Genomic DNA, 13,831 nt, shown 5'->3' with positions numbered 1-13,831 from the left:
AACTGTACAAATGACCTTACCATTTACTGAGATGGAAAGACAGGGCAAAATGATGAGATGGGAAGAAAAATTGAGTTCTTGATCTATTAAGTTTGAGAGACCTGTTGGATATCCAAGTGCAATAGTGATTAGATACCTGGAGTCAGGATTGGAGGTATGCATTTGAGAATCATTAGTGTATTTAAAGCTATAGGACAGGATAGGATTTTCTTTTTTTTTTAGATTTTATTTACTTATTTGAGAGAGAAAGAGCACACACATGCACACATGAGCAGCGGGGGAGGGGAGGACACAGGAGAAGGGGCAGAGAGCATCTCAAGCAGACTCCACGCTGAGCGAGGAGCCCCACATGGGGCTCGATCTCAGAACCCCGAGATCAAGACCTGAGCCAAAACCAAGAGTTGGACGCTCAACTAACTGAGCCACTCAGGCGCCTGTAATTTTATATTTCTATAAGATACATTTCTAAAAGAAGTGTTAAATAAAACTATAAATGTATGTATTTTATTTTTTTAAGATTTTATTTATTTATGTGACAGAGAGAGAGAGAGAACAAGTAGGCAGAGTGGCAGGCAGAGGGAGAGGGAGAAGCAGGCTCTTGGCCGAGCAGGAAGCCAGACATGGGGCTCGATCCCAGGACCCCAGGATCATGACCTGAGCTGAAGGCAGCTGCTTAACCGACCGAGCCACCCAGGCGCCCCTAAATGTATATATTTTAAATATTAATATCCATTGTCAAACTGCCCTCCAAGGTAATTTTTATCAACCTGCATACCTACCAGAACATAAAGTACATGTCTTCAAACTAATCTACACTGATTGGTATCATTCTAAAATTTTTGCCCCTTTAAGTAAAGAGTACCTCATTATTTTATAATTTACAATTTTCTGATTGTAAAATAGAGCATTTTCATACATGTATATGTACCAGCTTTGTATTTTGGGGTTTCTTCTTTGGTGAATTATTTATTTGTATCTTTTACACATATTTTAAATGGACTAGCATTTTTTTTTTTAAGATTTTATTTATTTGACAGAGAGACAGCGAGAGAGGGAACACAAGCAGGGGGAGTGGGAGAGGGAGAAGCAGGCTTCCCACGGAGCATGGAGCCCAATGTGGGGCTCAATCCCAGGACCCTAGGACCATCACCTGAGCCGAAGGCAGACACTTAATGACTGAGCCTGCTAGGCGCCCTGCACTAGCATTTTCTTTTAAGTGGTTTATAGAAGTCATTTATAAATTTAGGGCATTAAGGCTTTATAGTATTTTTTTCCCTCAGATCATCACTTTTTTTTTTCAAGTCATCACTTTTTATTGTCACATGTCATCTTCATTTACAGTGCTTTCAATAAAATTTTTGAAAACACGTTATGAAGTCAGATCTCCCACTTTTCCACTATAGAGTCTGGTCTTGATGTCATTTTAAGAAAGACTTTCCAAAATTCAATATTCTACAAATACTATCTTAACTTTTAAGAAAATCTCTTCACACCACTAATTTAAAAAAACACTTTGTTATCAAATATTAGGTTCTCATATACACACGGGTGTATTTCTGTACTTCTTCTATTGTTCCACTGATCTATTTCACTACGCTTATAACAGACCAATCTCCCCCATGGATAACAGGCAATATTCTTTAATATTAAAAATTGAATCAAGCAGCATATTTAATGAATAATACACATGATCAAGTATGCAATTCAGAAATACAAAAATAGTTCAGCAATAGGAAATCTTTAAATTCTTACAGAATTTTTCTTCTATAAATTTTATGGAAGAAAAAATGTAAAAGAAGAGAAAAAAAATAATTGCCTTAAAAGATGCTGAAAATATATAAAATCCAAAAGCCTCTCATGCTTAAAATATATACACCCATAGGTACAATACGTAGAGCTAGGAGTAGGAAAAAAAAAAAGGTACATTTAGTGTGAAACACCTGAAAATGTCCTGTGGTATCAGAAAGAAAAAAAAGTTATAGCAATTGTTCAACATAGATATGGAAACTGTAGTTGATAAAGTAGAACTGAAAACAAGAAAAGGTAAGAGGGAACATAAATACAGAAAGGTCGCTACATCCAGCAAAAATTTTGCCTTAACCATCTAGGTACAGAGGAATCTGTATCTCCCAGACTCCTGTGCAGCCAAGTGACTGAATTCTGGCCAATCAGAAGTAACAGATGTCACAAATGCTACTTCCAAACTAGTCCGTTAAAAATGTCCTTAGAGATCCCCATCCATTTTTATCTTTGTGTGTGTGTGTGTGTGTGTGTGTGTGCGCTGAGTGTTTGTCTGTCTCTGTCTCCTCCCTCTCTTTTTCACTGGCTGGCTTCAGAGGATTCAGCACAGGACTTCAAGGCAATGGTGAATCCTAAGGGATGACACAGCCAACAGAGGAAATACGACTGCATATCTGAATGACAGTACACAACAGAAGTCCCAGATAAGCTCACACAGGATTGTGACATGTACAAGAAACAATCTTTATTGTTTTTATTCACTGAGGCTTTGTTAAAGTAATTAGCTTTATGTTGACTAATACACTCAGACAATTGAGTAAGAGAGTGCAATAAACTGCCCAGACAGATGAATATATGCAAATAAATACTTTTTCTATATACCAACAATAACCAAACATCGAAAAGGAAATAAAGATATATAGTAAGGAAAACAGCATAGCACTGGCTTAAGAATAAGTAAATGGTCAGTGGAACAAAAAAAACAGAGGACAGAAATAAGATTCTTGCAAACATAAGGACTTGCCATATTGCAGAGGTGGCATTACAATCAATAGAGAAGAAATGGATTAATATACAGTACTGGGAAAACTCCATGTGGAAAAAAAAAAAAGCCTAATACATCATATTTTAAAAGTAAAGTCCAGATGGATTATAGGAGAAGACTGAAAAACTGAACCTTAAAACTATTTAAAAATAATACAGGAGAATATCTTTATGACCTCTGTTAGGAGAAGATTTAGTAAACAAGACTACAGTAAAGAACAAACAGTAATGGAAAAGATGGGTGAATTTGACACTATCATGAAAAACTTCTGGGTGAGAGAAGGCACTACAAAGGTAAAAGGCAAGGGACAGTCTGGGAAAAGATAACAAAAACACACATTATAGAAAAATGATTAATGCTCAATATATAAAGAAGTTTTACAAGTTGATAGGAAAAAGACAAATAACCTTAGCTCAAAGAATGGGTTAAAAATATGAGCAGGTAATTCACACAAGAGAAAAACTGAATGGTTAATTCATTTCCGGAAAAATGCTCAGTCTTACTAGGCAAATTAAAACAATTTCAAGAGCATTTCTCTTCCATCATACTGGCAAAAAATTATCAAGGGCAGTATCACAAACTTAAATTGGAGAATATCAAGAGAATAAGGAAACAGAAAATCGCAGACATTGTTACTAGAGGTATGAACTGATACTATCACTTTCAAGAACAATTTGAGTATCTAGTAAAATGAAGTGTGCACTCCTATGCTTCAGCAATTTTATTACAAATCCTTGATGAACTCTTATGTGCATGTACATAGAAACATACCGGGCTACTACATGAGACAGCAAAGAATAGAAACAATCTAAATGGCTATCAGTCGTAGGGAAAGAGTTAAATAAAATGTGGCAAATTCAAAACATGAAACACTAGATAGCAGTTTAAAAAATGGAACTATATTACATAACAGATTTACCAAGGACAAATCTCAGAAACATGTTGAGTAATACAGGCAAGTTGCAGAACAAAATGTAAAGAATACTACCTCTGAAAAAATAAAAACCCTTTTTTAAACAGACGCATAAATGTTTACAAAGTATGCTTAAAAATGAATTGGAAGGACATATGATTTATGACTGGTGACTGTTGTTGCTTCTCAGAGCAAGAGGTAGATGAGGGAAAGTGAACTGAGAATGAGAAACAGAATTTGTGCTTAAGATAGTATATCTCTTTCATCAAAAAAATGAAAGTATGTCAAAATATTAATAATGATCAATTCTGGGTGGTAGGCATTTGTTGTATCATTCCCTTTACTTTCCTATATTCTTTTTTTTTTTTTTAAGATTTTATTTATTTATTTGACAGAGAGAGACACAGTGAGAGAAGGAACACAAGCAGGGGAAGTGAGAGAGGGAGAAGCAGGCTTCCCGCGGAGCAGGGAGCCCGATGCGGGGCTCAATCCCCGGACCCCGGGATCATGACCTGAGCTGAAGGCAGACGCTTAACGACTGAGCCACCCAGGCGCCCCTACTTTCCTATATTCTTAACTTTGTCAACAAAAAAGAACAAAAATATTTCCTGAAATAAAAACTTGATTCTCCATCCTGAAAGATAATACACGTGCCAGGAAAAAGTGATCCAACATGGTCAAGACTGAGATGTACTCTAACGAAATAACTTTAAAATTAAAGAAAGAACCTACTAGGAGACCAGAACAAAATATAAAGCTAATTATACATAAAGGAAAATATCAAATTGGTATCAGACTTCTTCATAACACTATTCAACATTAATACTATACTACAATAAACTTTAGCAAAGAACGGCCAATTATGAACAAGGCAGAACTTGGGGGGACATTATTGGCATGAACTCTTTGTGAAGAAACTGCGAGAAGACAAACTTCAGCCAAATGAGAGATATCTAGAGAAATTTCAGCAAAAGGACCTTGTGGAAAGCACTGAATATATTTAACTATAGAACGAAGATGAAATGAAAGGTTGGGATAAATGTGACAGAAGAGCATGTAAGTATAATATGCCTTGACAATATGAAAAGTGTACAACTAACAAAATTTGGGAAGAGAAGGTGGGAGGTAAAACAAGCCTACTTACTGACTCATCTGTAATAGGTGAAAAATCAAAGGTTAATTTTTAAAGCCAACTAATCAAGTAATAGAAGGAATAAATATTGTCTACAGAAACAGAGCACTCTAATACTAGAATAAAAGAAAAACCTTCCGGGCACCTGGGTGGCTCAGTTGGTTAAGTGACTGCCTTCGACTCAGGTCATGATCCTGGAGTCCCTGGATCGAGTCCCGCATCGGGTTCCATGCTCGGCAGGGAGTCTGCTTCTCCCTCTGGCCCTCCCCCCTCTCATGTGCTCTCTCTCTCTCTCTCTCTCATTCTCGCTCTCTCAAATAAATAAATAAATAAAATCTTTAAAAAAAAGTGATTTTTAAAAATTGAAAATAAAAGGATGAAGAAAGATCTTAAAAAAGCAGAAAAAGGCAAGAAACAGATTCTCCCCTAGGGCATTCACAAGTAAGGCAGGCTGCTGACATCTTGATTTTAGTCTTATAAGACCCATTTTTCAACTGTTGACCTCTAGAGCTATAAGATGATAAATTCATGTTATTTTCAGCCAGTAAATTTGTGGTAATAATGTTACAGCAGCAACAAAAATCTAATATAGAAAGCAGTCTGCTACAACCTTTATGGAAGGGAATTTGACAATTCCTATCAAAACTACATATGCACTTACTCAGCAATCCTACATCCAAGAATCTATCCTGAAAATACAGCCTCGACAATGTGAAAAAACATACATACAAGGTTATTTACTGAAGCACTGGTCCTAATTGTAAAATAGTGCAAACATCCTAAAAGTCCACATGTCAAAGAGTACTTGAATAAATTACCATAACATCCAGATAATGGAGTATTTTGCAGCTGTTAAAAAAATGAGGAAGATCTCCATGACTAATATGGAGTGTATTTATAGTTAAGTGGAAAAAGCAAAATGCAAAGGGCATCTATGGTATGCTATCCTTTATGTAGCATACAAAGAGATACAAGAAACTACATATATGTTGGCTCATCTGTACAAAAGAAACATAAAAAGGACAAACCTGAAAATAAAGAGATTGGTAATCTATAAGAAGTGGGTAAGAAAGGGGTAGGAATAAATTAGGGAACAGAAATAGGATAGCGGGGATGAGGAGACACTAACACATTTCTGAGGATATTTTCCTATAGCTCTGATTCTTAAAAGCATAGTAATGTTTCAGATACAGAAATAAATAAATAATTAAAACCAACCAAGATGCGGTAGGAACCCAAAATAGAATACAAATAGTAACAAATGAACCTAAAAGAGCTAACCTAGGCAACTTTGGAAAATAGTATTTTGACTGAATCTGTAAGACTAAAGACAAAAAGAACCATATACAAATAATGTAATCTAGTTAGTAAATTTGTTTCTCACAGAGGAATAGCTTGGAAATTCTGAAGCTACTTAATGTGTATACTAATGAGCAAATAAGTAAATACATTGTTCCTCATTGTCAGAAAAAGAAATTATGGATAAGTAAAGGAGAAAGGCTAAAATAAACCCTGTGGAGTAGGACTAGAATCAAGATATCAAAATAAACTGATAATTTTAATATATAAAAAGACAGAGGCAGGGGCGCCTGGGTGGCTCAGTCAGGTTAAGCGTCTGCCTTCGGCTCAGGTCATGATCCCAGGATCCTGGGATTGAGCCCCACATCAGGCTCCCTGCTTGGCAGGGGGCCTGCTCCCTCTCTCCCTCTGCTACTCCCCCTGCTTGTGCTCTCTCGCTCTCTCTGTCAAATAAAATCTTTAAAAAAAAAAAAAAGACAGAGGTAGAAACAAATATAGAAATGTGTATAGCTGTGTGTATTGGTATACACACATATATTTTCCAGTTCAATCTGCTGTGAGGGCCTAGGAACAATGACATCCCAGTAGCAATGAGCACACATAGCACCCAGACCTTGGTTTCTAAACATCATTTCCCAATAAAAGGAACCAGAGCTCCTAGGAGAAACAGTTGATTCAAGGCTAGGGCAAGGAAAACAAGATGAACCCAGAATACCAGGAACCAGGAAGAAAAGAAGTGCTCAAAAATGGATGGGGGCATGTTAAAAAGTCAAAGAAACCAACTGGAAGGAGATCCCAATGGGCAAAGCAGAAGAACTTGAGCAAAAAATGATTCATTGGATCTACCTCAGCCAGGAAAAATTAAAATCCATGATTTATAAAAAGATAATTGAATATATAAATAAATAGAGAAGGAACAGCTCTTCTCTACAGGACAATCCTAATTAATATACATAAAGAAAGAAGGGAAATAGAAAAATCAATATTAGGCCAACATCACATTAATAACTGTTGCAGACAAGACCCACTGGGCCAATGGATGCTAAAATTAGTAGGCAAAAGTTTCAGAAGAAACTGAATAGTCTCAAAGTATCTCCCCAAAGATATTTATTAATTACAAACAGAAAAATAATAACTTTACAATGGAGAAATCAGGCAGACACCACCTTTACCAAGGGATCAAAATTATCATCCATAGTAAGACTTATCAATATTATGACTCCTCTGGTATGTTGCACTGAGAGGAACATAACGTTATTTCCGTGGCACTCTTTCCAAAAATGCATTACTTCCATCTAATCATGACAAAACAGCAGATAAACCCAAATAGGGTGCAAGCAGATGTAATGAGCCATTTATCCAGAGTGAAGCATATCTGAAGACTCTGGGAGAGATTTCTCCAAGACAGTAAAATCAACAGATTACCTTAATGTGTCTGAGTGTCTTAAGAGATTTAGACAATTGATGGGGAGTTGGGAATTGAGTTAGGAATATGTATATAGAAAACTAAGGAAAAAAACAAATAACCCCCCAAATTATTAACCCCAGGAAAAATAAAAAATCACACAGAAAAAGCAATCTTGGTATATACACAGCACGGCTGTGACTAGCACTTAATAGCCATAATACTGTAAACACTGAACAGTGATTCAATCAAAATTATGATAGGCAGATGGGAAGTGTGTGTAGGTACATGTGCGCACCTACACACACATATTTTATTCAGGGTAAGAAAGTACTAATTTCTTATTTTTTTAAAAAGATATTGGATGAGGACTAAACCTGGAAAAACAAGAAATAGCAACATAAATATATTTGTTAAAGAAATGAAGGAAACATCAAAAAAAAAAGACTGCAAAAGCAAAGAAAGTCAATCCTTCTAAGGAGAGGGAAATGGAGGAGGAGGACAAGAGACTGCCTTTTTTAAGGGAATAAGCCTTGTAAAACTACCTGATTCTTTAAACAATGTGCATGCATAAGTTTGACAACTTTGATAAAAATAAAAACTAAAATTTAATCTGGAAAGGTATATATTTCTGACCCTAAAAGGGAAAGAAGAGCTGGGAAGGACTGAGATTCAGGTTATATGCAGAAGAATCACAAGTGTGTAATTTGATAACAATAGGGAGAAACCCACCCCCGCCAAGCCCAGGGCAGCCTCCTCAAGTGCAGGGCAGCCTTCTCATGACCTCTTGGCCTTGGCCTGACACCCTACAACAGCCCTCCTTGCCCAGTTCCCTGTCACTCACCAGCACACTGACCATCTGACATCTCTTTCTCCACCATCCAAGGCTCCTTCCCTTGCTCCAATAAGGAGATCATGTTGGGCTTAGAAATGGAGAGTCCTGTTTACAGGAGAAGAAAAATGAGAGCAAGAAAGAGACAAACAGGGAGACAATCAACTTGCTATAGACTTTCTAGGACTCAATCTCAATGTCTTGTTCATTAGGCAAGAAAGGAAATTAGAGGAACGGCCAGAGAACGGAATGATGCTTGTATGAAGGATGAAGATGAGCTTCTTCCATAGCAGTGGTTCTCAAAGTGCTAGAGCAGAAGCACCACCACCTAGGATCTTATGAGAAATGCAAAGTCTTAAGCCTCAACCCAGACCTACTGAATCAGAAACCACAGTGGTTCTCAAACTTTAATAGGCATCAGAATCATTTGGAGGGCTCATTAAAACCCAGACTACTGGGCCTATTTCCTGAGTTTCTGATTCTGTAGGTCTAGAGTGGGACCCCATAATTTGCAATTTAACAAATTCCTACCTCATTCTACAGCAATGGGAACTACTAATTTCTAACTCTTTGAAACTACTTCAAATTATTTCCTGGGAGGGGCGCCTGGGTGGCTCAGTCGTTAAGCGTCTGCCTTCGGCCCAGGTCATGATCCCAGGGTCCTGGGATCGAGCCCCGCATCGGGCTCCCTGCTCCGCGGGAAGCCTGCTTCTCCCTCTCCCGCTCCCCCCGCTTGTGTTCCCTCTCTCTCTGTCAAATAAATAAAAAAATCTTTAAAAAAAAAAAAAATTATTTCCTGGGAGCAGGAAGTAGAAATTCAGCTAAAGCACTTAAGTAATGACCTAGATATTCCCAATGGAGGAAACAAAAATACCCCAGAGGGAAGATTCTGAATTATGGGGGAGACATCCTTACCAAGCCATACCAAGTTCCTATAGTTCTCCAACATGACATCTCTGTATAAATCCTTCTGAGACGGGTCCAGCCATTCCCATTCCTCTTGGGAAAAATCTAGAGCCACATCTCTGAAGGTCACCAGACCCTGAAATTAAAAAAAAAAAAAAAAAAAAAAAAAAGATCTCGTTTGCCAAGTGCTCCCATATGGTTCTAGCAGAAAAGATGAAATTCTGCCAGAGTTCAAAGCTCTACGTGGTCCAAGGAAAATAACTATTGGGGAGCAAGTACATGCCCAGGTTTGTCAAATATTTTGAGAGAAAGAGAAATATTAGAAATAGACTCACCCCTTGAAAATTTCACATTTTTGTGAATAAAAAAAGACATATATACGGGAAAAAAATTAGCTTATGACATGAAACATGAGTTCATAACATGAAAGTATGTGAGCAAGGCTATTTTATATTACATATACTATGTACCAATAAATTCTCATAGGGATGATTCCATTATACTCCCCAAACTGAGATATCGGATGCGTCAGAGTAGTGAGGGAAGGCCTTGAATTGGGCTTTAACAAAAGGGTATGGTCTGAAACTTAGACTTTATATATAAGGAGAAACTTGCCCAAATGTGTCCTGAAGAAATAATGAAGTATATGTGAAGTGATTTAGATAGAATTTTCACTGGAAGATTATATGAAAAATCTGGAAAAAAACTTTAATGTCAAAAAATTAGGCAAGAAAGGTTTGGTTTGTTTAGGTGCCCCTAAACAGGGGCACCTGGGTGGCACAATGGGTTGAACATCCGACTCTTGATTTCGGTTCAGGTCATGATCTCAGGGTCATGGGATCGAGCCCCACATAGGGCTCCACACTCAGAGGGGAGTCTGCTACTCTCCCTCTCCTTGCTCATGCTCTCTCTCTTTCTAAAATAAATAAAATAAAATCTTTTTAAAAATAAAGGGGCGCCTGGGTGGTTCAGTCGGTTAAGCGTCTGCCTTCAGCCCAGTTCATGATCCCAGGGTCCTGGAATCGAGCCCCACTCCCTGCTGAGCAGGGAGCCTGCTTTTCCCTCTCCCTCTGCCTGCCGCTCCTGCTTGTGTGCTCTCTCCCTCTCGCTCTCTGTCAAATAAATACATAAAATATTTTTAATAAATAAATAAAATAAAAAACAGTTTAGCCTACACCACTGGACTATAAGCTGTATGAGGGGAAGGATATCTGTTTTACAAGCTCACGAATATCTGGTGTCTATATAAAACCTGTCACACTGTAAACAGTAAATATTTGCCACTCAGTGAATAAATGGTAAACTTTCCTGTAATATATCCATAGGAAGGAAGAGTACTCAATGCTTAAAATGGCAGAATTCCATTTTGCAGATTATGGTCTCATTTTTTTATTAAAAATCATGAAATATCTATCAGCGCAGAGAACAGATCTAGTGCCAAAATCTCAGATGCCAGCCAAAAGCCAACTTGCAAGTGGATTCTTCTAAACACAGTATCTTCAGGCCTGCTATGTTAACTCTTTTTTGAGAATTGGTCTATTTAGTTTTCTACTTTTTGAGCTAGTTCTTATATTTTATATTTACCTAGGAAATCTCTTTTGCTTGTGCTTTCAAATTAAAAGTATATAGCTGGGGGCGCCTGGGTGGCTCAGTCGTTAAGCGTCTGCCTCGGCTCAGGTCATGATCCCAGGGTCCTGGGATCGAGTCCCACATCAGGCTCCCTGCTCCATGGGAGGCCTGCTTCTCCCTCTCCCACTCCCCCTGCTTGTGTTCCCTCTCTCGCTGTCTCTCTCTCTCTGTCAAATAAATAAACAAAATCTTTAAAAAAAAAAAAAAGTATATAGCTGTTTGTCAAATTGAAAAAAAAAAGACAAATATGGTTATTCTACATAGCAGAAATACGGATGAATGTGGCTAAAGAAAAAAACCTCACACAACTACATACTGTTATATAACTCCCATGTGCCCCTCTACACTTCTCTGTGTCCTGGGACGCTGACCTCTATTGACTGCATTAATAGACTCCCTTACCTGACCCCATTTTCAGTTGGGTTCAGCCACATGCAGGAGATGGGAGGGAGGCAAGTGAAGCACAATATTTACTCCCCTGGCACCCTCCTTGCAGCACTACCCTGTGTGGTGTCTGTCCTTCGATCATAGGTCACAATGCCTGTCAGAGGCCCTCCCCACTCAGATCTCTCTATCCCTGGGTTCAGGTCTAAGTTTTACTATTATAAGTCCCAGGGTATAGCACTATCCTTTACAGTTCTCTATATACTGATTCATAACTTGGAAACAGTTCCCTTTTGAGTTTCTTGCCAGAACCCTAACTGATAAACACGTTGATCCAATGTACTTCTAGGATATGACCAGAGATTTCACAGAAGCACCACTACACTTCCCTAATAAATCCACTTTCCCGTTCTCCCATGACTATTTCATAGATTCTGCCTCTCTCTCAAAATACCACCAATTCCTTCCCTGCTCCCACTTTGAACTTCCTCATCTTGCTCACCACAGGTCCTTGCTGAACTGTATCTATATTCATATATTCTGTCTTCCCTCTGTTACTATGCATGAAACTCTAGGCTCCTATCTATGGCCATTCCCTCCACTTGTCCACACAAAGACATTGTCACCTCTCTCCCTTGTAATTATCAGGGAAATAGCAGATATCTCTCTTGTATTATCAGCATTTTCTCACTTTCCTAAATTATTTCTATCAGTATACAAACTGATGTAATATCTTTCATCTTATAAATAGACAGATAAATTCCCTTCCATAAGCTCACTGTAGTTATTGTCCTATTTCTCTACTCCTCTTAAAATTCTTCCAGGGGCGCCTGGGTGGCTCAGTCGTTAAGCGTCTGCCTTCGGCTCAGGTCAAGATCCCAGGGTGCTGGGATTGAGCCCCACATCGGGCTCCCTGCTCCGCGGGAAGCCTGCTTCTCCCTCTCCCACTCCCCCTGCTTGTGTTCCCTCTCTCGCTGTGTCTCTCTCTGTCAAATAAATAAAATCTTAAAAAAAAAAAAAAATTCTTCCAAAGAGTTGTTTAAATCAGCAATGTCCAATAGAAAAACAATGTAAGGGCGCCTGGGTGGTTCAGTTGGTTAAGCGACTGCCTTCGGCTCGGGTCATGATCCTGGAGTCCCTGGATCGAGTCCCGCATCGGGCTCCCTGCTCGGCAGGGAGTCTGCTTCTCCCTCTGACCCTCCCCCCTCTCATGTGCTCTCTCTCTCATTCTCTCTCTCTCAAATAAATAAATAAAAAATCTTTAAAAAAAAAAAAAGAAAAACAATGTAAACCTCATATTAAAATTTTTCAGTAGCTACACTGAAAAAGTAAATAGATTTAATGATGAAAACAAAATAAGAATAACTGCTATATTTATTGACCAATTACCACATGCCAGACACCCTAATGAGCATTTTATTGATATTATCTTAATCTCATTGTAAAACTTGTTAAAAAAAAAAAGTATGAAACCCATTTTACAGATGTTTAAGACCAAATGTCATGCTGAATCACTAGGTTATATTGCAAAAAGAAAAAGAAAGTAAGCAGGAATAAGTAAATTTAGGGGCGCCTGCCTGGGTGGCTCAGTCAGTTAAGTGTCTGCCTTTGGCTCAGGTCATAATCCCAGTATCCTGGGATCAGGCCCCAAGTCAGGCTCCCTGCTCTGCAAGGGGTCTGCTTCTCCCTCTCCTTGCTCTTGTGCTCTTGCTCTCTCTAAATAAATAAATAAATAAATAAAATCTTTAAAAAAAAGGAAGCAAATTTAATATATTTAATCCATTATATCTAAAATGTTATTTCAACATGTACTCATTATAAAAATTATTAATGAGATGCTTTACATTCTTTTTTGTACTGAATCTTTAAAATCTGGTATATATTTTATACTTACGGCGTGTCTTAATTCACAGCAGTCTTATGTGGCTACTGGGTACATTATTGGACAGCACAGCTCTAAACTCATCTCTCTTCTCATCTTTTAGGCCCACTATTCCCTTGTGTCCCCACTGCAATGCTTTCATACCAACCATTCTATCAAGTAGCTTTTGTCAAGAATATCAGTAGCTTCCATGTTACCAAATCCAATGATCGTTTCTCAGTCTTCATCTTCCTCACTCTCTCTCAGAAGAATTTAATTCAGTTGATCATACCCTCTATGAAACACTTTGTACTCCTGACTTCTAGGACCCATACTCTTCTGGTTTTCCTTCTACATCAGTCCTTCTCGGTCTCTTTTGCTGGTTCCTCCTCTTCTTCTCAGCCTCTAGATATTGAATCCTCAAAACTCAGTCCTTGGGCATCTTTCCTATCTACACTCACAATCCTACCCTCCAGATAATCCTATCCTGTCCTATAGCTTTAAATACACTAATGATTCTCAAATGCATACCTCCAATCCTGACTCCAGGTATCTAATCACTATTGCACTTGGATATCCAACAGGTCTCTCAAACTTAATAGATCAAGAACTCAATTTTTCTTCCCATCTCATCATTCTGCCCTGTCTTTCCATCTCAGTAAATGGTAAGGTCATTTGTACAGTT

General features: G+C 38.2%; 1 protein-coding gene across 1 annotated transcript in view; it reads right to left on the bottom strand.

Moving 5' to 3' along the window:
• Positions 1 to 13,831, bottom strand: part of ZNF527 (zinc finger protein 527) — a 202,213-nt gene that overhangs the window by 183,882 nt on the left and 4,500 nt on the right. The window contains exons 3-4 of the mRNA XM_044922196.1: positions 9,282 to 9,408; positions 8,379 to 8,474 (exon numbers count right to left, since the gene is read on the bottom strand). Of these exons, the coding sequence (XP_044778131.1) occupies positions 8,379 to 8,474; positions 9,282 to 9,408 (223 nt within the window). The remainder of the gene's footprint in view (positions 1 to 8,378; positions 8,475 to 9,281; positions 9,409 to 13,831) is intronic.

Source organism: Neomonachus schauinslandi, chromosome 16 (genome assembly GCF_002201575.2).
Source record: "Neomonachus schauinslandi chromosome 16, ASM220157v2, whole genome shotgun sequence".
Lineage (NCBI taxonomy): Eukaryota > Metazoa > Chordata > Mammalia > Carnivora > Phocidae > Neomonachus > Neomonachus schauinslandi.
This window is presented reverse-complemented; position numbering and strand designations above follow the sequence as displayed.